We start from the raw sequence: 24,723 nt of genomic DNA on the forward strand, positions 1-24,723 counted from the left end.
GAGACGGTGCTGCAAATAAACTTTCTGCGGATCTCCGCTACCGGAAAAACCGTTTACCTTATCTTATCGCGGCGGATGAATAACCAGTACGGTATTTCGAAGATGCTCAAAATACTGGCGCCCATGAAGAGACCCACTGCACTCCCAACTGAAACTAAAAAAAATTTATGCAGTCTGCACGTGCCACCCTCCGCGCCTGACGCTGTTAACATTCAAATATTGTGTCTAGGCTGCGGATGCTTGTGCAAACGATACTGTTGTAGACAATTTATGACACAGTGGCGGCTGAAGAGCGGTTCGAACGTGTACTATTCGTTTCACGTGATTTACATATCATTTTCGAAGAACATAAATTACAAAAATTGATGGAAACCGGAGTATTGGGTCTAGCCGTCGGGGGAGGGGGATTAAGCCGACTTTCTTTTTGTACATCGAATCATTAGAACTGCGTCGGATGGAAGTTCAATCGATGATGGATCTTTACCTATAACATCCAACAGATCGTACACCACGTATCGCCGGAACCTAATAGTTGGATGGGAGAGCAATTTAAAATGGAATCTCGAGTGCGACCGCCCCAGTGCCTCGTGCTCGTCAGGTTCCCATCGATTTCTACGGCAGGAAGTATCGCGTTACATTAATCCTCAGAACACATCTGCGAAGCGATCTAGTACGTAAGGAACAGTAAAAAAATAAACAGAATACGCGAAGAAATGATTCTACAGTTCAACGGTAATCGATCGCTCATTTTCTAAAACGTTCTCGTCGGAGATGTACATAATGATCGAGGTGCCCTCGCAGTCCGGCTGACAAAATTCGTCCCTGAGGTCTTCGGACGCAATCTTCGACTTGTTGGCGATTATGCAGAGCATCTCGGTGCCGTTGCACACTCGTACGCCCTTCGGCACGAAGTAGAAGAAGTTGACGCAACCGCAAAATTCGACCATCCGTTGTATAATCGTCTGCAACCAAAAATCGCATAACGTGCCGTAATTTCTAGCGACCGTCGAATTTTGTTTGCGTTTCCGGGCGAGCGCGTACTTGGAGATAACATGAGTCGCTGCTGTAAATAGCGAACATGCTGTCCCGTTGCTTCTCGTGCCGGAATCGGCAATCCCTCGGCTCGATCGCGACACGCTCGACGCCCGGCTCGTTGTACGTGTCGCGCATCGTGAATTCGATGCGAATCACGCTGCCGGACTTCATGAGCGCCTGGTTCTTCTCAAAATTGTTGATCGTCGGCAACTGCAGATTGTTGAGCACGTGCACCTGCAATCACGCGTACGATCTCCCGCCACCGGCATCGCAATTGTCGCCTCTGTTTGCACGAATCCGGAGAAACAAGTGACGTCCGCGTGTCTGCGGTACCATTTTCTGTTTTTATCTCGGCGAACTTGCACTCTCATTCGCGTGGACGTTATCGCGACGTCGCGTCTCAACCCCTAACACGTTGACCGGTCGCACGGCAAACGAAAAGTTACGTTCTCCGCGACGTAACATAATTTTTAAACCGCACTCGGACGAAGAGTTGCGTCAATCGTACGGGTCATGCGATGGTCAACGTGTTAAATGTCTATTTTGACCTAGGTTCTCGGAAGCTTCGGCTAATTCCTCAATTTACGGCAGTCAATTTAACCTGGCAATTGTTTGCGTTGTGGCTTGTTTTCCGAGAGAAAAGACCTGACGTACATCGTCGATCATAATCATTGTTTGCCCCGCTGCACCCCAGTGGAACGAGACTTTTTCGAGCCAAAGTTCGCCGAGCTAATTGTTTGAAAATAGCCAAGTAACAAATTGCGGTGGTCCCTCCGTCAAAGAAACATTTTTACGAACGGTGATCGCAGTGTTGCCCAGCTCCGTTATCGCGCTCGAACGAACGTCGACGATCAGGTCGCCATGCTTCACGGTCCGATTGATGAAGTAACGCATTTTATCCTCGCCCAGGTGATACGTGTTCATAGCGAGACAACGGCCGATGCCTGTCTTCTGCAATTCCTCGAACTCCGAACAGCAATTGAACTTCCTGTTGTTCCACGTGCACGCGTCCAACAAATTCGCGCACGGGTATCTCATCTGCGATATAGACAATTTGAAAACATGGTGCAATCGGGAGGTAACGTCGATGCAAATAACACGAGGCGTTATCAGAATCGACGTGGACGCGACATTTAAACGGAAGCGGAACGATCTCTTGCCTGCTCGTAGGCGGACAACAGTTCCTCCGACGTTGCCCCGAGTAGTTTCGCGTTGGTGAAGTTTATGAGCATCCCGGGATTCCTGCAAAAACGTTTCGCGCGTCTATTTGCCGTTAACAGTCGAAAAGAAGCGCCGATCGTGCGAGCGAGAGAAACAAACAGAAGGCGCTGTAAATCTTTTGAACGCGTGAGCCCCCGAGAAGCCAAAGCCGTCGACTCGACTCAAAAATAAAAAGTAAAGAAAGCTGATCGCACTGCAAACAACGTGTTTTAGAATCTTGCTACACGTAAGAGGCTGTTTACTATTTTCCATTGTTGGTGAACTTGATTTGCTTTTTTCTTTTTAGCTACACGTTACGTACCCTCTGAAATAGTTGTTCTTAATCGTTTTCGTACTGGAAATGCAGAAAAATATCGTAGGAAACGGCGTCACCCAATCGAGGAACATACTTTCCATGGTCACTGCGACAGGATATACGATGTAGTTCCTCAAGACATCGTGGATCATACTGGCACATCCGTACCAGCACAGAATGCAGGAGACCAGCCAAAAGAGTCTGCGAACATTTCGGAAATATGCGAAAATTTAAAACCGTAGGATAAGGGACCCAATGACTGTGTGGGTACCAATTACCGTGCATATATTGATTATACTTATTTTGAAAGCATAACGAATATGAAAGAAGAAGTATACAACATATATATTAGCTGATTTTAATGCTTTAGAAATAAGTATAATTAATATATGCACGGTAATTGCTACCCTCACAGTGATTGGGTGATCCCTTGCCCTAACCGGTTGACGAAAGAAGATTTTCAAATGTATTTAAAGACTCCCTTTTCACGAAGTTCTGTTACCTTTCCGGATAAGAAAGACGATCATCCACAAGATATTTAACACCGTGGATGTTGCAATTACTCAAATATTGTTTGATGACTTTCCAACACCAAACGAATGCCTGCCACATTGTTCTAGAACGGTGGTCGCAATAACCGTGACAAATTACTTCACGTGAAAAACAAACTATAATCAATGTAACTTTGTTGTCTAATAGGAAATTTATATCTTCTGAATGAAATAAAAGCTATCAAAAATCTTTTCCCGAATACGATCGAGAACTTGCTGACTTTTTTTTTTATTTATTTATAGAAATGAATTTTCTTGTTGACTGAACCACTCGATTAACTTAACTGCCTCCATGAGCGCAGTAAATCGATTCATTGCGCATGCTACTTAATAAATGATACAGTATCTGATTTAATCGCTTACTGCTGTCGTTTTTCCCTGACGTTTTTTTTTATCTGATTTCTGATTGTTTTAATCTATTGAACGAATACGAATGTCATTGCAGTGGACAAAATTTAAAAGCACCCTTAAAATGTACAACAATACAAAATGAATTACCTTGAACGTACAAACTTTTGCGATCTTCGTTGTATCTGCATTTCTCGTAATAACATTTAATAAAAATGTGTGTAGTAATTTATCTACGGATGCTCATAAGACGTGATGGTTGTATACCTACAGGGGTTCGTTGTTAGATCATTAATGTTACCACTGGATGATCAGAAATAATTCTAGCACAGACGGGGTATGTAGCTTACGAGTTTTTTCATAGGTGGCGCTATAGGTAATTTCTATCATTACTATTTTATGCCACGGCACAGACGAGGTATAGAAGCACAGACCATATGGAGTTTCGTGTCTCACGATCTGAAATACCGACATCGTTAACAACAACTAGATTTCTTACGCCCTCTACGCGGACGAACGATAAATGTTGCAACTAGATCCACGAGAAGCCCATATACCTATAATAAATCGAGGGACCTCCGATCGGAAGAATGACAATTTTAAGCAAAAAATAACAATTTTAAGAACAGGAACTTCGAAAAGTTTAGAAGCAAATTTCAATTAGAAATCCAGAAAAAAAGTTGATGATGTTCATTGAATGACCAGGTATTAAGAAACAAAAACTGTGCGTTCCGGATAATAATTGAAAGGAGCTTACCAAGAAGCTGAAGGTGGATCGGGGGAAAACAAGGAAACCATTGAAGGTCCACCTTGGCCCATCCCGAGCTAGTCTAAAGTAAATTCAGACACAATTCAATTCAGTACACATGTTTTTATAATTAACGAGTCTTACATTCTACTTTACAATGTCGTCACAAATTATAAATAAGCAGCTATTAGCTCGATATTATTCTCTATTTGTAAGATACTAGAAGTTCTTACAAATAGAGAATAATACCGATTGCCCGGGTCTCACCACGAGGAGGTTGCTGCACAAGAGACCCGAAAGGAAGCCAGAAGGAATTCGATACGCTTCCTTCTGACTGCCTTTCTTACAATGACGATTTACAATCTTACAAACTAAATTTCGCAGCGCATGTCGAGTAATTATTGCGGATAAAAAATGTGTGAGTCGGAGAAGAAGTCTCCGATCCACGGTGGGTGAAGAACGAATCAGGCAGAAGGCTCTGATTCTTTCGAAGAGAGAAACAAAACCGAACCAGAGCAGAAGGCTCTGGATCGAGGGTAACGCGACGCGTACAATGCTTGCAGCCCAACTCCAGCCAGCATCGATACCCGACGTGTCCTCACGAAGAGCGATGGTCGAGAGAAGCGTTCAAACGATACCCTAAGTTTCCCCCACCCACCTGTCGCCAGGCAACGACTAGCGTTGAGGCGACTCGGGTGGACTTACGGCAGGGAGGATTTTACACGAGTGAACAGGTCTCTCGAACATCCCTCTCAATGGATCTACGCCGAGCACCGGTACCGACCGGTCTGGTACATACAAGCAAGGTCCGACACAGCTGAAGGCTGTGTCGGAATCAAAAATCGAACCGAGCAAAGTGAAGTTACGGCAATAATTACTCGACATTTATACAATACTAATAAACAAGCTTAATAACTAACGCACGCACTCGAATCGAGCAATTATTGTGAGCCAAAAAAAAAACTAAATCTGACAAGTCTCTGAACAATTCCAGAGAAAATAGAAATGGAGCAGAAGGCTCAGATTTACGAGAAAGAAAAATGAAAGAAGCGAACCAGAGTAGTAGCCTCTGGTTCGAGGGTGACGCTACCAACTGGTCACAGCAGAAGGCTGTGACCCAAATCAACAAGCGAAACTAACAAAGTGAATCTAACACAATAATTGCTCGAGAACTAATACGAACTTATAAATACTGTGAAGTCTTCTTACTATTCGTTGTCTTCGTTCGACGATGATCATGCTGAACTGTTGTGATTTAACTGAAACAGACTAATATTAATTAGACACAAAATAGAGGAACACAGAAGTAATCGAAGAAGAAACGAGTCTTCGTACGATGCGTTGTCTTCGTTCGATGATAAATTTCTGCAACTGTTGTACTCAATCTGAAACAGATTAGTAATGATTAGACACAAAACAATGGAGGAACAACGAAGTATAAGAAGACGATGAAATAAAGACAAAACGATGACCCCGTACACGAGTACGGCCTACCTAACATGCATACGAGTGCAAATCTACCAGCTCACGAGAGCCAAGCTAACCCCGTACACGAGTACGGCCTACCTAATATACACAAGAGTGCAAATCTACCAGCTCACGAGAGCCAAACCTAACACCAGCTCACGAGAGCCAAGCTAACCCCGTACACGAGTACGGCCTACCTAATATGCACAAGAGTGCAAATCTAACCGGCTCACGAGAGCCAAGCTAACCCCGTACACGAGTACGGCCTACCTAATATACACAAGAGTGCAAATCTACCAGCTCACGAGAGCCAAACCTAACACCAGCTCACGAGAGCCAAGCTAACCCCGTACACGAGTACGGCCTACCTAATATGCACAAGAGTGCGAATCTAACGTGCTCACGAGAGCCAAACAAACCCCGTACACAAGTACGGCCTACCCGACACGAAACTAAGAGTAGATGAAGTCAGAACTTCCATCTACTGAGGTGGCGCTTCGGGGCGCCCCGGGTTCGCCAATACCCGTACTCACCCACAGCAGTGAGTCCCTGAGGGACCTCCGATCGGAGGAATACCAATTTAAAACCAGATATATAAATTTTAGAATAAGAACTTTTGAAAGTTCAGAAATAAATTTCAATTGGAAACATGAACAATTCCAATAGGAAATAAATCAAACGAAATGGGGACGCAACGACATAAAGGTCAGGGTCATAGCAATTTTAAGAAACAGAACTTTTAAAAAGTTCAGAAGCAAATTTCAATTAGAAATCCAGAAAAAATGTACGATGTTTATTGAATGAAAAAGTATTCCGAAACAAGAAGTGTGTGTTTCGATTAATAATTCATAGGAGGTGCCAAGAAGGCGTAGGTGGGCCAAAGGTAAACAAGGAAAGAGCGAAGGAAAGCAGGAAGGGCCCTTGGCCCACCCCATGCAGGTTTAAAATAAATTCAGACACACAATTCAATTAAATACACAAGTTTTTATTATCAGTACGTCTTAAATTTTATTTCACAATGTTATCGCAAATTATAAATGAGCAGCCATTAGCTCGATATTATTCTTTATTTGCAAGATAATAGAAGATCTAACAAATAGAGAATATTATCGATTGCCCGGGTCTCACCACGAGGAGGTTGCTGCACGAGAGACCCGAAAGGAAGCCAGAAGGAATTCAATACGCTTCCTTCTGACTCCCTTTCTTACAACGACGCTTTCGAGTTTTACAAACTAAATTTCGCAACGTATGTCGAGTAATTATTGCGGATAAAAAATGTGTGAGTCGGAGAAGAAGTCTCCGATCCACGGTGGGTGAAAAACGAATCAGGCAGAAGGCTCTGATTCTTTCGAAGAGAGAAACAAAACCGAACCAGAGCAGAAGGCTCTGGATCGAGGGTGACGCGACGCGTACAATGCTTGCAGAACCAACTCCAGCCAGCACCGATACCCGACGTGTCCCCACGAAGAGCGATGGCCGAGAGAAGCGTTCAAACGATACCCATTTCCCCCACCCACCTGTCGCCAGGCAACGACTAGCGTTGAGGCGACTCGGGTGGCCTTACAGCAGAGAGGATTTTACACGAGTGAACAGGTCTCTCAACCATCCCTCTCAATGGATCTACGCCGAATACCGATACCAACCGGTCTGGTACATACAAGCAAGGACCGACACAGCAGAAGGCTGTGTCGGCGTCAAAAATCGAGCCAAGCAAAGTCAAATTAGGGCAAAAATTACTCGACATATATATAATACTAACAAACAAGCTTAATAACTAACGCACGCATGCAAGTCGAGCAATTATTGTGAGAAAAGAAAACTAAGTCAGACAAGTCTCTGAACAATGAAAGAGATAATAAAAATGGAGCAGAAGGCTCAGATTTACAAAAAAGAAAAATGAAAGAAGCGAACCAGAGCAGAAGGCTCTGGTTCGAGGGTGACGCTACCAACTGGTCACAGCAGAAGGCTGTGACCAAAATCAACAAGCGAAACTAACAAAGTAAATCTAACACAATAATTGCTCGAGAACTAATACGAACTTATAAATACTGTGAAGTCTTCTTAAAATTCGTTGTCTTCGTTCGACGATAATCATGGTGAACTGTTGTGATTTAACTGAAACAGACTAATAATAATTAGACACAAAATGAAGTAACGCCGAAGTATTCGATGAAGAAATGAAGACCCCGTACACGAGTACGGCCTACCTACTATGCACAAAAGTGCGAATCTAACCAGCTCTCGAGAGCCAAACTAACCCCGTACACGAGTACGGCCTACCTAACATGCACAAAAGTGCGAATCTAACCAGCTCTCGAGAGCCAAACTAACCCCGTACACGAGTACGGCCTACCTAACATGCACAAGAGTGCGAATCTAATCGGCTCACGAGAGCCAAACTAACCCCGTACACGAGTACGGCCTACCTAACATGCACAAGAGTGCGAATCTAACGTGCTCACGAGAGCCAAAATAACCCCGTACACAAGTACGGCCTACCCGACACGAAACTAAGAGTAGATGAAGTCAGAACTTCCATCTACTGAGGTGGCGCTTCGGGGCGCCCCGGGTTCGCCAATACCCGTACTCACCCACAGCAGTGAGTCCCTGAGGGACCTCCGTTCGGAGGAATACCAATTTAAAACCAGATATATAAATTTTAGAATAAGAACTTTTGAAAGTTCAGAAATAAATTTCAATTGGAAAGATGAACAATTCCAATAGAAAATAAATCAAACGAAATTGGGACGCAACGACATAAAGGATAGGGTCGCCTCGGGTTCGCAACTACTCGTACTGACCCACGGCCCCACCCGTGAGTGAGACCCCGGGGGACCTCCGATCGGAGGAATACCAATTTTAAATCAGATAAATAAAGTTTAGAAGAACTTTTGAAAGTTCAGAAATAATTTTTAATTTGAAAGTTGAACAATTTTTGTCAGGTATAAATATAGGGAAATTAGAACGCAACAACCTACAAGCTTGGGTCGCCCCGGGTTCGCTAATACCCGTACTCACCCACAGGACGCACCCGTGAGTGAGTCCCCGAGGGACCTCCATTCGGAGGAATACCAATTTTAAATCAGATATATAAATTTTAGAATAGGAACTTTTGAAAGTTCAGAAGTAATTTTTAATTGGAAAGTTGAACAATTTTAATCAAAAATAAATATAGCGAGATTGGGACGCAACAAACAACAAGCTAGGGTCGCTCTGGGTTCGCTAATACCCGTACTCACCCACGGCCCGGCCCGTGAGTGAGCCCCTGAGGGACCTCCGATCGGAGGAATACCAATTTTATGTTAAAAATATAATATAATATAATATAATTTCAAAATACCAATTTTATGTCAAAAATATAATATAATATAATATAATTTCAAAATACCAGTTTTATGTCTAAAATATAATATAATATAATCAAATTTCAGAGTACTAATTTTATGTCAAAAATATAATATAATGTAATTTCAAGAAAAGAAACTTTTGAAAAATTCCGAGGCAAATTCGAATTAAAAATACAGAAATAATAACACTGTCCAACAAAATTAAACTTTTTTCGAGTTTTGCAATACCTGTTGGGTGATTCTTATACACTTTGTCATCCTAAAACCGAATCTGAAAGTAGAATTGCTCCATCACGCAACGTTTTCGAAAAATTTTGGTTTTTGTAAAAATGCCCGATTTTGATACGAAACGACGTGTTACGCAAAAACTAAATACGCGAGAAAGTTCAAATTTGAGTCAAGAGATAGAGGGGACTCTCCTCTACATATTCATATAGTCAATTATATTTTTATGTACTTCCTAATAGTTGTAAATGGTTGTTAAAGTTTGAAAATGTGCCGACGCGGGTACTTTGTACGCTCTATTTTTGTATATATGTGAAAAATCCTTTATCTAGCAGGAATTTACTATACAGGAATGCATTCTACAGACATTTCTGGTAAAGAAACCATTCACGAAAAGTATTTGGTTCCCTTAATGTACGAGAAGGATCAGAAAATGTTAATTGACAGCGTGTGCGCGACGCGTTCGCGCCAGACGGCCATTGCAGCCTTTTCTCGACTCGCCAGGGCTGTCGCTAGGCGTAGTCGACGTTGGTACCACTCAAGTATGTCTTTGCTTACTATGTTTAATTAAATACATTTTTTTTTGTCTTTTTGGGTGCCAATCATTACAAAAGATTATAAAAATACGAGTTATATTCACATTTCATTGTGGAAATGCTTAATAAAGAAAATTGAATACAAAAACTTACCTATTTCTGATGTAAACAAATTAAAAATGTTTCCGCCTTGCTCGACGTTTGTTCCTGGTATCCCGATTTTCAATAATAAGTGTCCAGCAGTAATCAGCAAGCATCCGCACATAAGTCTTTTCCTTTGTAACGTTTTTCCATTGTTGAAATATCTTGATGAAAGATTAATGCTGGAATTGTATTCCTTGTTTCGATTTTAAAATAATTTCATCATGAATATAACAAAAACAGTCCGGCTGATTTATACACTTCCGCGAGATTTTATCGATTTAATATAGAGCAATCTATGTCTTAATTATGTACTTCGATCAATAAAATCGATAAAAATAGTCCCATTTACATAGTGTTTGGACTTATTTTAATCGGAAGAATCTTGAAATCCATTGTATTTTTATCGATTTTATTGATCGAAGTACGTAATTATGACATAGATCGCTCTATATTAAATCGATAAAATCTCGCGGAAGTGTATAAATCAGCCGGACTGTTTTTGTTATATTCATGACGAAATTATTTTAAAATCAAAACAAGGAATACAATTCCAGCATTAATCTTTCATCAAGATATTTCAACAATGGAAAAACGTTACAAAGGAAAAGACTTATGTGCGGATGCTTGCTGATTACTGCTGGACACTTATTATTGAAAATCGGGATACCAGGAACAAACGTCGAGCAAGGCGGAAACATTTTTAATTTGTTTACATCAGAAATAGGTAAGTTTTTGTATTCAATTTTCTTTATTAAGCATTTCCACAATGGAATGTGAATATAACTCGTATTTTTATAATCTTTTGTAATGATTGGCACCCAAAAAGACAAAAAAAAAATGTATTTAATTAAGCATAGTAAGCAAAGACATACTTGAGTGGTACCAACGTCGACTACGCCTAGCGACAGCCCTGGCGAGTCGAGAAAAGGCTGCAATGGCCGTCTGGCGCGAACGCGTCGCGCACACGCTGTCAATTAACATTTTCTGATCCTTCTCGTACATTAAGGGAACCAAATACTTTTCGTGAATGGTTTCTTTACCAGAAATGTCTGTAGAATGCATTCCTGTATAGTAAATTCCTGCTAGATAAAGGATTTTTCACATATATACAAAAATAGAGCGTACAAAGTACCCGCGTCGGCACATTTTCAAACTTTAACAACCATTTACAACTATTAGGAAGTACATAAAAATATAATTGACTATATGAATATGTAGAGGAGAGTCCCCTCTATCTCTTGACTCAAATTTGAACTTTCTCGCGTATTTAGTTTTTGCGTAACACGTCGTTTCGTATCAAAATCGGGCATTTTTACAAAAACCAAAATTTTTCGAAAACGTTGCGTGATGGAGCAATTCTACTTTCAGATTCGGTTTTAGGATGACAAAGTGTATAAGAATCACCCAACAGGTATTGCAAAATTTTTTTGGTGTTGGACAGTGTAATTGACGGCGTTCGTTGAATCAATACGCATTCCAAAACAGAAAATGTATATTTGTGTTGTTACTTACCGGTTGCTGAAAGTTGACCAAGGTGAGCGGAGACAGCTTCCAGGAACCGCTGGCCGACCGCGAGACAGCTTAAGGTGGACCAGGGTTGACCAGTGATGTCCACTGCAGCTCTGGAGGATCCCTGGTCCACCCGAAGGTAGGCGAGGGTAGGCCAGGGTGGTCAGGGTGGGCCAGGACAGCTCTGGAGAACCTCTGGTCAACTCCAAGGTCGTTCGGCCTTCTGGTCCCGGAGCACATCCGCTCACTCCTGAGTGCGCACCTCGACTGACGGACTGAGCGCGGCCGCCGAGATCAAGTGCGCGGTGCGCGGTGCGCAACTCCCCCACCCCAAACTAGCTTCGCCAGATCTCGATCGCCGCGATAGTAATTATTGATAAATTTGTTATTTCTGGCTGTTTAATGTTTATAACAATTTCTTTTTGTAATGGTATCAACAAGCGCTCCCTTGACCATCTTGCCATCTAATTTTTTAGTAAAAATACCTAATAGAACTCGAAATACAGAGTAACTTTTGAACCATGAATATTTGCACGTATAAATTTATCGAACACAATTCACTGATAAATTTATTATTACTGGCTGTTTAATGTTTATAACAATTTCTTTTGCTAATGGTATCAACAAGCACTCCCTTGATCATCTTGTCATTTAATTATTTAGTAAAAATAAATTATAGAACTCGAAATACAGAGTAACATTTAATTCACGAATATTCGCACGCTGTAATTAATCGTATACAATTCACTGTAAAATTTATTATTTCTGGCTGTTTAATGTTTATAACAATTCCTTTCGGCAATGATGTCGACAAGCACTCCCTTGACCATCTTGCCAACTAATTATTTAGTAAAAATAAATTATAGAACACGAAATACAGAGTAACATTTAATTCACGAATATTCGCACGCTGTAATTAATCGTATACAATTCACTGTAAAATTTATTAATTCTGGCTGTTTAATGTTTATAACAATTTCTTTCGGCAATGATGTCGACAAGCACTCCCTTGACCATCATGCCATCTAATTATTTAGTAAAAATAAATTATAGAAACCGAGATATAGAATAACTTTTAAGCCATGAATATTCGCACGCATTAATTTATCGTACGAAATTCACTGTTAAATTTATTAATTCTGGCTGTTTAATGTTTATAACAATTCCTTTCGGCAATGGTGTCGACAAGCACTCCCTTGACCATCTTGCCAACTAATTATTTAGTAAAAATAAATTATAGAACTCGAAATACAGAGTAACATTTAATTCACGAATATTCGCACGCTGTAATTAATCGTATACAATTCAGTCGAGCTCGAGGCCGACCTCGGGTGAACGAACGCAGACGTAAACCTTTTGTTTACGTCTGTTGTCATACTTGTCGCGAGGCCATCGTTTCCCAAATTCCAAAATATCAAATCCGCTGCCCGTCGTCCTTGGCTCGCTTGATTGACCGCCTTATCATCTCGCCGTTTGTATAAACCTCACCTCCTGTTATAATATATTATTTAATACCATACAGTCCACGCTTACTCTCTGTCCTTCCCTATCGCAACTTCCATACCTTCTTCCGTCGCTATAGTTCCAAACAAATGTTTATAACAATTCCTTTCGCCAATGACGTCGACAAGCACTCCCTTGACCATCTTGTCACCTAATTTTTTAGTAAAGGTAGATGATAGAACTCAAGGTACAGAATAACTTTTGAACCATGAATAAATGTACACTGATAAATTTATTGTCTCTGCTTGTTTAACGATTATAAGAATTCCTCTTACCAATGATGCTGTCGAATACCCTCTTGGCCATCTTACCACCTAATCTTTTTAGTAAAAATGGCTAATAGTACTCGAAATACAGAGTAACTTTAAAGCATGTCTTCAGCATGTTTTAAAGCATGTCGAAGTAACTTTTATGCATGATTATTCGAAGTATACAAGATACCCGATTCTCATTAAGATTTCTAATTAAAATTACTCGGTATTTCATATCGTGCGACACAAAACAGTATAATAAGGTGACTGGCGTACTCCTACATCTCGTCTGTGATATTAGTTCCACAATATTAGTTCCGACCGATACGGTAGGATGTGACACAAAAATGGTAAGGGAGCTCTAAAGCCCCGCAGACGTGAGACAAAAACATACATTGGGTGATTGGTCTACTCCTGTACCTCGTCTGTGTCCAAAGCCGCTGCTTTGCCAATTCGGGATATGGAAATTAATTAAAGCGCCCCCCTCTCAGGCATGAAGAACTATTCATTGGAGTACGGCAAACAATGTGGGGATGGCAAACTGTCTGGTGGTCCGTGCACTGACAACTGGTCGAGGGCACGAATACCAACATTACCAAAAGAAATAAGTGTAGCTGCCAAGTGACAGCTGGTTTCGTTTTGTTGTGTCGGTTATCTATTTGGAATGAATTTTTATTTTCTACAGATAATTTAGAATAACATGTGGTAAGCGGTACGACAATTTTCCGCTATCTCTGGAGTTTATTATAAAAATTCTCGTCGCAATATAGATGTCTTTTATAAGCGTATTCAGACATGTAACAATAACGAACGTTAACTTGCTTTCTAAATGTTTATATTACTTACATATCTTATATGTTGATTAATAAATAGTGCTATTCGTTTTACCATTATAGAAATATATTAGAGAACTCGTGTGTCTCGCAGTTCTACTATTTATTGTGCTTGTGTCTGTGTTTGAACAAATAAGGAAATTGCTTTGATGCCAGTTATAATTAAGCAATCATAAGGTAGATAATAACCATGGAAAGTAACAGAGTCTAATAGCGATTACTCTGTTTCAGATATTTGTCTTAGCATTGATAAAGGAAAGATATTTTCCTACATTATTTTTGGCACAACCGAGAAGAAGTACAAGATGTTGTCCGCATTTAAAAGACTAGCTGGGAAATCTGATGGAGTCGGTAATGTATCCCCAAGACCGACTCATCAGTCCATGCCAACAACATTACAGAGAAAATTTGCCAAAGGTGTACAATATAATAGTACGTATGTCTTGTTCATTCCTAATAGAACTATGAAGTATTTGCAATGATGCCAATGCCATTTTTAGTGAAAATTATTATAAAGGGTGATAGAAACGTGGGAAAGACTTGCTTATTTCATAGACTCCAAGGCCAAAAATTTATAGAAGAATATATACCGACGGAAGAGATACAAGTAACCAGCATTCAATGGAACTATAAAGCTACAGATGACGTTGTTAAAGTCGAAGTGTGGGATGTTGTAGATAAAGGTCGACGGAGAAAAAAGTTCGAAGGCCTGAAGATGGATAATTCTCAGTCAGAGAATATAATTGAGGAACCTGCATTGGACGCGGAATTTCTCGATGTTTATAAAGGGACCAACGGTGTCATTATTATGATGGATATCACGAAATCCTGGACGTTCGATTATGTACAAAGGGAACTTCCAAAAATACCTAGCCATATTCCCGTTATCGTTTTAGGAAACCATTGTGATATGGCTCATCATAGAACTGTTACATCGGATCACGTGACATATTTTATCGATTCGTTACACGAGAGATCGGCACAAGTAAATTTATTGGTAGTATTAGTCGTAAAGATATAGAAAAATGTTAATTACTTGCTGTATATTTCTTTTTTGTAGGTAAGATACACGGAGTCGTCCATGAGAAATGGCTTCGGGTTAAAACTTCTGCACAAATTCTTCAATCTTCCATTCCTTCAGCTCCAACGAGAAACATTGTTGAAACAGCTTGAAACAAACGAGGAGGAAACACGTTTGACGGTACAAGAACTTGACTTGTTCCAGGACAGCGACGACGCCGATTACAATAAATTCCTGGACAATCTCGTTAACAGAAGAAGAGCTATCGCCGACTCCGTCTCTGCCAGTATTCTAGTCTCTAACGTTACAACTTCTTTAAGCAATCATCATATATCGTCTTCTAATGGTAACATTAATGCGAACGCAGAAGTTAGGAGATCCATTTCGATGCCTGGTCCTATAGGAGGTGGTACGCCGATTCCAGTTAAAACTATAGATCTGAAAACATCGCCAAAGAAAGAAAATTTCAGTACTTTAGAGAACCCAGTAGCTCCTACTAAAACTCAGATTGCATCGGCGTTATCTGCCTCGCAAAATGTATCGAATGCAGACTCCAAGATTTCTGAATTTTTAAATAACAATTCGGATAGAAGAGATTCCATTAGCAAACCGCAATCGCTCATGTCGAAGATATTTGGAAACAAAAAAGAAGATGAAGTGGATAAAGCAGCACACATTAATAATATGAATACGAGTGCACCATTGACCAGCGTCGAAGACTTTGTACCAGACGATGGTCTTTTAGATCGATCATTCTTAGAAGATGGTAGTCAAATCTCGCCGCAGAAAGTACAGCACCAAGAGCTAGATTCCGAAAGGTACATTAAGCATAGCATGATTAAATGAAAATCGACATCATATTTACTTATTTTTTTTTTCTCCTTTCTTTTCAATAGCGATACCGAAACTGCAAATCCATTGGTCGCTGGTTACGAAGACGATTTATCATCCACCGAAGAAATAACACCTCCCATTCAACCGAAACTAGCCGAAAATCCATTATCCAAACAGAAGCATAAACGCGAATCTCTAACGAACACGGAAATAAATTCGGAGAAGCTTCGGCAAATCGTTAAACGCGATTCTGTGTCGTCGATAGACCAAGAATTACAAATATCGAACAGTTACGAAGTCAATGAACAACAAGAGATCAGTTCCGATGAATTCGATATTTGGCTCCAAGGTGATTCTAAATGGAGACAAAGTCCCGAGGGTGGCGAAGATGTGAGTAGTAGTAGCACGAGGAAAGACAGATTAGGATTGAGCGATAAAAGTTTAGATGTTAGCGTAACGAGTTCCAACGTGCATCTAGAATTACTCGATAATGCTAGTGTACAGCACATGAGCTCGAACGGCAGCAGTCCTGTATTGAAAGAAAAGAAGAAGCACAAAGAAAAGGTATCTATCAATTACAGCGATGTTTTATTGAATAATTCATCTATGACCATATGAAATTAAATATTTTTTAGACGGAAGATAAAGAGAAGAAGAAGAAGAAGAAATCTAGAGACAAGGATAAGGAGAAAGACAGAACAGACAAAACGGAAAAGAAAAAGAAGCGGTCTTCGCACCGATCGAGAGAAGAGAGCAGGGAACAGGAATCTCGAAGAATTTCCGAATGGTTCTGGCCCCCAAATTGATACTGATATTGTCTGCAAAGCGATATAGCGTTCTGCTTAAATGATGTTACATTTAATCGTATTTCTAATACATAACGGTGTCTTCTGGTAAGGCACGCAACATTTCCTATAAGAATAAATCTTTCAAAATGACAATGCGATTTTGGCTTGCCGTTGATTTGAAAGCAAGCTGCGTATGACACGAATGTTTTGTTATAATTCTTTGTATGATAAGACGAAGTTATGAATTGTAACAAAAACAAATTTTTATCAAACCAAAAGTAATATTGTATTATTAAGTTCAAACTTTTAATAATTGTTGATAATGTATTTGTCTAATTAGCATTCCATTAGCATCTCATGTAAAAATATGTACGATATCCATTTAAATTCAAATGTATCTCATCATTACAGTTTCAAAAAAATATTTATGATCTTTACGAACTCGAACTACTTCCTTTGTCACTTCGAATCTTCCCCGATGCGATATTTTTCAAGAGAATGTTTGATAAATATTTTTACTCGCTCGTTCACAGGTGTTAATAGCTGCTTATTGTTTTAGAATGTTTTCCTCGTGTAGATAAACATTTATGTCGATTATGCGATGACATATGGTCATTATTTTTTATCATAATTATTATAACGCCACCGTTAAAGCATCATGTTAATATGTATATATGATTAAACAAGAAATTGTCATACAACTTATTATTTGACTTTTTATTCGTAACATCATTAACACTTTATGCACCGGTGATGACTCGTAATTATTAAATTTTCTTTAGTTATATATGTAATAGTCTTTAGTTGTATATGTTATATATATATAACATTTAGTAGTATTAAAAAACTATTAGTAGCAGACCGGTAAATAAAGTGTGAAACGCGAGTAACATTGGAATTTTTAAATTTCCCACTGGAGCTATACACTGCCCTCTTCTGGGTTGCAAAGTATATTTCTGGAAAGTAATCGAAAACGTGTTTAAAACGTGCATGAATCTGTCGTACATAGTCTGTCTGTGGCAGTCTGTGGTGTATCATGCCGAAATTGTACGAACATTCGTGCTTGTCGTAGGATTGTATTATAGTATTCTATGTAATTAGCGAATATCGAGTATGAATTAGTGAGCCAAAAACAGGAGGAAGATGTCTTTGTGTTTACGAAATATCCCAAATAAATTTACACCTTTTGTTAATACCCGAAAACAAGTAACGAAAATCGACCGTCGCTTACCAAAACATGTTAAGACGTCTTCGTTCTTAGAAGAGGTATTTATGAATGTTCTTTCAAGATTGTTACAAATCATTTTAATCGCAATCATCGCTGCTATTATTATCATTGGTTCGCATAGAATTATCATTGCTTTCTTTCGTTATGCAAAATTGCCGGAACATGTTAACCTCAAAATACTTATATAATAGACATTAAATTCAAAATTATTTTGATCGACATTAATATTTTTAGTGGATTGTATTAATACATTCGGAATAGATAAAACTACAAATAAATATAAATAGTTTTTTTTTTGTAAAATTTCAGTTTTTGAACATACCAGCAGCAACAACAACGTACACAGCAATTAATCATGGAAGGATATCTCTGAATCCTGTGCCCCATTTGTTGGGTCAATATTCGCCAGTTACTTATTTTGATGTTCACACAGAATGGTCAAACACACTGGATAAAAAGTTCAATTACAACAAACAACAATCAACATGGATGCAAGAGCAAAGAAAAACAAATATTCACACAGTAAACAAAGATAATGCTATTACTGTAAACGAGTTTGCATTTAATAATAATTCCCAACGGGTAGAACCAAATACTGATCATAGTCGGTCTTACATGAACAAGTCTTGTTTATCTCACAATGAGAGGCTCTCTGTCAACAGGGATCTAGTTAATCAGTCTTGTTTGAAAGAACAAAGTATTCTTCATACCAAGCCTGTTCCTAATGTGCAAAATGCGGATGACAAACAACCATCTGACGATCGTAAACCAACCGAAACACAATTGAAAAATATATTTAACACCCTTAGAGAAGATGTACGTACTTGTTTTCTAAATATGTTGCTTTACCTTGCATAAAATTTCTTTTCTTTTGTAGTTACCAGACGTGTTTGCTAGGACTATAAACTATACAATATACACAGAAGATATGATATTTATCAACAACTTTAAGGGAACAGTAATTACGTAAGCGAATTATCTAAAATGCTTTCAATCGTAGGATCAAAATGTATGGTTTTAAATTTATAATACACTGATATATGTATTTCAGAGGAATTCATAATTACTTGAAGCAAGTGTTGTGGTTGAGACTATTAGGTCACCTAAAATTTGCTTATGTCAAACTAGAGATTTTAAAAATAACTATGCATCCAGAAGACAGTAGCATCAAAGTTCGTTGGCGTATAGTAGGTATATCTGGAACACGTGTATTCCTCACGTTTTGGATGATTAAAGCTTGGGATATAAAGAATCATACAAAACACAGCTCCGAGGGGTATGTAAATTCAGTCATCTTCTTATTTCATAATCCGATTCCTGCACTGTATCGTATAGATTAAATTATAAAAACTTGTTCACAGGTGGTATGATGGGTTTTCTACATTTTACGTAAATAACAACGGTAAAGTATTTAAACACGTTGCTGACAAGATGATGCCTGATCAAAGTAATCTAATGGAAAAATTGAAGACTCCCGTTGCAGCAAAACTGGCTCTATTTCTACCGTTATTAGATTTGAATACTTGTCATTTCATTAAGTCCTGTTCAAACAACGAACTTACATAAAATGAATAGCAAAAAAAAATAAAAATGGTAACACGTATCGCAGCACATGTATTTACCATATTTGTTTTGAAATATGTTTGTAAAAACCTCTGCTCGCAAACGAATATATACTACACATCTTTCGTGTAATGATAAACTATAAACATTTAATTTGGAAAACGTGTTGCTGTTAACTTATTTTCAAAAAGAATTGCACTAATACAAAGGTGAATTGAATGTATCGCATTGTGTTTGCATTACTAGAGCTATGCAATACTTTGTCAGCATTTTGGAACAGTAGAAACAAACCTAGACAAAGCATTATGTATAAAAACATCAAAATGTAAATTGTAATTCAATTAAACTATTTATTACTGATGAACACATTGTGTGTATACTATTTTCTTCGCTCTCCAATATGTAACGATTGGTTCAGTTTTTAATCTACGAAGCCAACTGTGTTCAATTTTTTAGATTAGTGATATGCACTCGCGTAGTGAAATAAGTAAATCGTTCTAGATAATATTATTTTGTAAAAAATACAATAAAACTTTATTGTGTACGACAAATATGCTTATTTACTTATTTAGTTACATACAAGACCTGTGAAAAAAAGAATTGAAAAAGATTTAGTATGATAAATGTATTTGTAAAGTTATGAAATATATGTAATTACCTAAATAATCATCCATCAGTGTTCCAATAGCAAACTGTAATAAGAATATAGAACATTACGATATACATATACTACATTATGTATACCATACTATATTAAGAAAAAAAATTGATTTGTCTTAGATATACTAACAATTCCAGTGGCATCAACTCTTGTACCAACAATTTTCAATCTTATTTCATCGTCTGGTTGAATGATTACATCCTAAAATTTATATTAGCAGTTGCGAAATTATTTGAACAAAATTGTTATTATTATTATAACAGCAAAATTTACCTCCTCTTTAGATTTATAACATGGTGGATTTATATTTGGACAAAACTGCATGTCTGCTGGTATTGACTGTAAACAATATTAACAATTTATAAAACAATGTTACACATTTATACCTGGTAAAAGAATAACTTACATGGTGAGATATAAAACACGAAAGAGGTCCTATTTCAGCAAACATCCCAACCTAATCAATGTAAAGGCAAGTTAGGCCATAATATTGTAGTTTTTTGAAACTATTTTATTACCTTATTTACTTGAGTTACAATAGCATCCAACACTTCTCCTTTGAATGGTCTAAAAACAATAGCTTTGTATTTAACAGGATACACTACAAATCCTTGTCCAGGTTGTATAATTCCTGCACCTATGTTATCTATCGTTGTTACAGCAACTACAAAACCATATCTAAAATTTCAAGAATTATTTACATAATTACTTAGATAAACTTCGTAATTTCATACCAAATACAAACATACTTTCCCGTACAAGTACCCTCCACTTCTGTGTACAATTTTTGTTTCACAGTATCTAACAATTGGGGGCCGAAGTACCTAGGATGTAATAAAATTTCATGTTCCAATGATATCTGTGAAAATAAACAAATGTTTACTCATGTTCGAATTATACATATTTTTTATATAAAAATTACTTACGTGATAAAACATGATGTCCCCTTTTTATAGTACTATTTATATCATCAGACTGTACTAATAAATATTTACAACTCCCAGTAACTGCTGTTTGTCTAATTTTTTAGGTTATATATTATACTGTAATGTAAGCAGTCAAATTTTTGTAGGTTATACATTATGAACGCATCATTTTTTGTGAATAGTTTCCATTACTATTTATTTATATTTTTACACTATCGATACAGTATGTATGGTAATTTCTACTTAAATTATTTATTTGTTACATGACACAAGTTAATTACAGTAATATATAAACGCGAGCGGCGTTGTCTTCACAATCAAAACGATTTGTATGTAAACATTATGGTTTCCCATCGCCATTATAGATTTCGCGGGAATCTTCAAGTGAGATAAGAATGTAGGCAAGTTTGCTTTAAAACAAACAAAACAAATTGCTGTTTACTGCTGAAAAATATATTTATTCTAATTTACTTAGTACACTAGAATAGTCTTTAGCCGAACAAATCCTGTAACATGTGGTGTTTCATTGAATTTATACATTCACATACTAATTTCAAATCTATATAATAATTTCAATCTATGTGGGGATGTTGTCGTTAGCACTATCGCCGTTTAAACATTTTAATTTTTCTTTGATTTCTAAAGCTAATTTGTATCCGAGTTCTGGTCGACGGTCCTTTCCCTCGACCATTGCTTTTACCTGATTAGAATTGACTATAACACCGTTGTTGGCTATGACAGTAGATTTGGTTTTTTCGATATCTACGAGATCTACTCCTCGACTACAGTCATCGATAAGAATAGTACGATAGCCGCATTTGAGTGCATCGACTGCAGTTGCTCCGACACAGACATCATAAGCCAATCCACAAATGTATATGTCTGTTACTCCAATTTCTTGTAACTGCGATGACAGGCTGGTGTCCTGCATTTTTTTATTATCCCAAAAGACGGAATACGAATCAACCTCCGGGTTAGTCCCTTTATAAATTTTAATCGCATTGTCGATGACCTTTAAATCTTTGTGCAGCTCTGCACCCCAAGAATCCTGAATGCAATGACGCGGCCAAAGACGTTGCACCAACAACGGTGGTCCTCTGAACGTAATCGTATCGTAAACTTGTGCTGCTTCTTTCGAGATTTCGCTGCTAGGATCAATTTCTCTGTGAAAATATAGAGCATTTAATTTAAAAAATGAAATATGAGTAACCGATCAAACATGAGAGCAAAGGCTACTTACCTGAGATGTAAATTATCAATAAAAGATACGTGATCTACAGGATGCCAATCGAGAGAGTAAAATACTGCATCAAACTGTACAGTGTCCAACAACCGATTGATTGGCTCGATCACTTCTAAACCATCATGCTCGGCAGCACATTGCTTAATGTTCAAAGACCCTGTTATAAAGTCGTTTTGTACATCGACTATTAGAAAAGCACTCTTTGGACGACAGCACACCTTAATCCAACGATTCCAACACACCTGAGACATAATCAAATAGAATACAAAGAAGTTGAATTTAATAGAAGTAGCAATAATCTCGCATTTACAAGTATACCTCAAATTCTTCTCTGTCGATCTTTCCATCGCCTTTCCAATCGAATATAGAGTATATTTCGTTCAATTGATCTTTTTCCAAACTGTACACTTTTCCGCGGTCGTTACGGAACAACGCACGACAAATAAGCTCGAACTCTGTGATAGATAAATATCCGTCTTCATCTTTATCAAAAGCAGTGAAACATGCATCCATATTTCTTGTGGCTACCAGTTCCTAAGTCATTTGTTAAATCAATACTCATAGCAAAACTGCATAGCCACCTTATATACTACTTTTCGTCCCTTAAACTGCTGAGAAAATACTGCAATCTATTCCTATATCATGTTCTTTAGTTTTACTGCACTGCAGCATTAACTTTTCATATTTACACCTACTGCATAGAGTTTACACAGAGTTTACACAGATCACTACACTCTGTTCGTAATAGCAAACCTTTCTTTCTCTTTAAGAGCGTTTTTGTAGACGTGGAAATTTGAAATAAAATATCTGTATAAACTCCTCCAAATGTTTTATTATCAAATGTCTTGAAGTGAAAGTTAACAATGGTCTGGGTTAGGTTTTTTTTTTTATTACCATACGACTCTGTGTGTTTTTCCATTTATGTGGCATATAATGTATACTTATATATATTTATGAAGTTATTGTGCAAGTCTTTGATGAGTTAGTAACGATACATCGATTATTGCTTCGGGTTCTAATAAGTCGTTTACTTTGTATTTCATGGATTCTTCGTAAGCATAAGTTACAGATGTATCGGTCAGATGCATGTTAGATTGTGCTAAAATTAAAATGCAATTACGCAGTCTTGCGCATACTTCACGATTCGCCTGTGGGATTCTAGACAAGTCTTGAGTGAAACCACCGTCTGATCTATCGGTATCCTGTTTACTAGCACCGATCCATATGTAACCATTATTTCCTAATATTAAACTCGCGCCATTCTCTAGATTATGGAAGTGCGTTTTCTTTCGTTTGATAAGAGCTGGCGAAACTTTTAGCATTATCCCTTGAGACAATTTGCCATACTTTAATACTCTAGTGTGCAACGAAAGTGAACCATCTACGAATGTACTTTGCACTTCTGCACAAATCAAATCGCCTTCTTGGAGGTATCGTCTCATAGTTTGCTCATCTTCTGCAGATCTTCTTCTCTATCGTGTTAACCAATAAAAATTCTTAATTAACACGAGTACAACATAAAAGTATAATTCTAGGAGTATTAATTTACTATTAATTGTGCTTTTGATATCATACCAGTTCTCCTCCAGGTAAATTAACACTGGATAACAGAAGAACAGAATCAAGTTTCGAGTTTGTATCAACTTTCCAACGTTTCTGTTGCACTTCTGTTATGCGACCAACAACAACGTCTCCTATTTCGCCTTGATAACGCGCTTTTAGTGGTCTTATTGAAATAAGCTTGTTTACCTTTTCTAAAACGCCAGCTACGGATGCACGTAACGTATTTTCGTCATCTACATACGTTCCGTGACCTCTATGAATAGTAAACATGCAATAAATAAATAATTCTTTTTATCGATAAGCAAAGTATCACGCTTCGTTTTACCTCAAAAAATCAGGTTGGCTAGATATTTCTTCGCCCGGCGTGTATATTCTCGGTTGGATATCATCGTTTTTTATTAAGTTTAAATCAACTCTACTCGCAGCCAGCCGTACATTAATAGGTGGATATTCTTCCATTATAATTAAATGCCAATACTAATATGTATTTTAAATAACTGTACGCGCATGAGTTACATACCGAAGTATTATATACTGCTATGTATTACCCGAGATCTGGTATTACATTTATTTTAGGTTATGTTACACGAACGCTGCACGATTATTTTTGAGGTTATGGATGAACACCGCCGAAGAATCAAGAATATTGAATCATAAGATAGAGTGTTGTGAGATGGAGATGTGCTAAAAAGAAATGAATTTCATATCATCGTAGCTTACGATTCGTAGGATACATTTACAAAACTGCGATGAATTTCAAACTATAAAGATAATATCCATGGTCGCTTTCTATTTACATAGGTATTGTAATATAAGTGTATAAACAAATAGTGACACTATTTACATACATACATTTGAATTGAAATATATTTTATGAGAGTCT

General features: G+C 37.9%; 6 protein-coding genes across 10 annotated transcripts in view; 3 read left to right on the forward strand and 3 right to left on the reverse strand.

Annotated features, from left to right (window-relative positions):
• LOC143359913 (40S small subunit processome assembly factor 1) overlaps window positions 1–24,723 on the forward strand; it is a 180,998-nt gene that overhangs the window by 155,556 nt on the left and 719 nt on the right. The window contains exon 1 of one of the 4 annotated variants that reach the window (XM_076798288.1): window positions 24,509–24,641. The exons of 1 other annotated variant lie outside the window; for it this stretch is intronic. In XM_076798288.1, the coding sequence (XP_076654403.1) occupies window positions 24,619–24,641 (23 nt within the window). In that variant the 5' untranslated portion in view covers window positions 24,509–24,618. Of the gene's footprint in view, window positions 1–24,508; window positions 24,720–24,723 lie in introns of those variants that run through there. 2 more of the 4 variants (XM_076798290.1, XM_076798289.1) reach the window with 2 other exon arrangements.
• Ppk13 (pickpocket 13) lies at window positions 19–3,348 on the reverse strand. The gene is made up of 8 exons (XM_076798602.1): window positions 3,054–3,348; window positions 2,558–2,752; window positions 2,196–2,277; window positions 1,834–2,073; window positions 1,042–1,269; window positions 778–962; window positions 485–612; window positions 19–154 (listed from the first exon to the last, which is right to left on the reverse strand). Exons 1-8 carry the CDS (start codon window positions 3,161–3,163, stop codon window positions 54–56), a joined length of 1,269 nt encoding a protein of 422 aa, XP_076654717.1. The 5' UTR covers window positions 3,164–3,348; the 3' UTR covers window positions 19–53.
• LOC143359529 (rab-like protein 6) lies at window positions 13,729–17,361 on the forward strand. Its single transcript, XM_076797507.1, is given in 7 exon segments — window positions 13,729–13,885; window positions 14,245–14,445; window positions 14,514–14,998; window positions 15,074–15,852; window positions 15,931–16,432; window positions 16,504–16,632; window positions 16,634–17,361. Coding segments are annotated over 6 exon segments (2,091 nt in total). The 5' UTR covers window positions 13,729–13,885; window positions 14,245–14,318; the 3' UTR covers window positions 16,703–17,361.
• Window positions 17,641–19,811, forward strand: LOC143359910 (uncharacterized). The gene is made up of 5 exons (XM_076798282.1): window positions 17,641–17,922; window positions 18,194–18,700; window positions 18,762–18,850; window positions 18,936–19,160; window positions 19,246–19,811. Exons 1-5 carry the CDS (start codon window positions 17,800–17,802, stop codon window positions 19,448–19,450), a joined length of 1,149 nt encoding a protein of 382 aa, XP_076654397.1. The 5' UTR covers window positions 17,641–17,799; the 3' UTR covers window positions 19,451–19,811.
• Window positions 19,965–21,355, reverse strand: Rpb7 (DNA-directed RNA polymerase II subunit RPB7). Its single transcript, XM_076798292.1, has 8 exons — window positions 21,035–21,355; window positions 20,858–20,967; window positions 20,627–20,786; window positions 20,515–20,565; window positions 20,382–20,447; window positions 20,238–20,309; window positions 20,106–20,139; window positions 19,965–20,032 (listed from the first exon to the last, which is right to left on the reverse strand). Exons 1-8 carry the CDS (start codon window positions 21,044–21,046, stop codon window positions 20,016–20,018), a joined length of 522 nt encoding a protein of 173 aa, XP_076654407.1. The 5' UTR covers window positions 21,047–21,355; the 3' UTR covers window positions 19,965–20,015.
• On the reverse strand, window positions 21,434–24,301 carry Naam (Nicotinamide amidase). Of its 2 annotated transcripts, XM_076798287.1 has the most exons (6): window positions 24,166–24,301; window positions 23,853–24,093; window positions 23,309–23,749; window positions 22,596–22,811; window positions 22,275–22,519; window positions 21,435–22,197 (listed from the first exon to the last, which is right to left on the reverse strand). In XM_076798287.1, the coding sequence occupies exons 1-6, from the start codon at window positions 24,297–24,299 to the stop codon at window positions 21,612–21,614; spliced, it is 1,863 nt and encodes a 620-aa protein (XP_076654402.1). In that variant the 5' UTR covers window positions 24,300–24,301; the 3' UTR covers window positions 21,435–21,611. The 2 variants fall into 2 exon arrangements, with proteins under 2 accessions (XP_076654401.1, XP_076654402.1); XM_076798286.1 differs by lacking the exons at window positions 23,853–24,093; window positions 24,166–24,301 and having other exon boundaries at window positions 21,434–22,197; window positions 22,596–22,885; window positions 23,414–23,540.

The sequence above is a fragment of the Halictus rubicundus genome, chromosome 12 (assembly GCF_050948215.1).
Source record: "Halictus rubicundus isolate RS-2024b chromosome 12, iyHalRubi1_principal, whole genome shotgun sequence".
Lineage (NCBI taxonomy): Eukaryota > Metazoa > Arthropoda > Insecta > Hymenoptera > Halictidae > Halictus > Halictus rubicundus.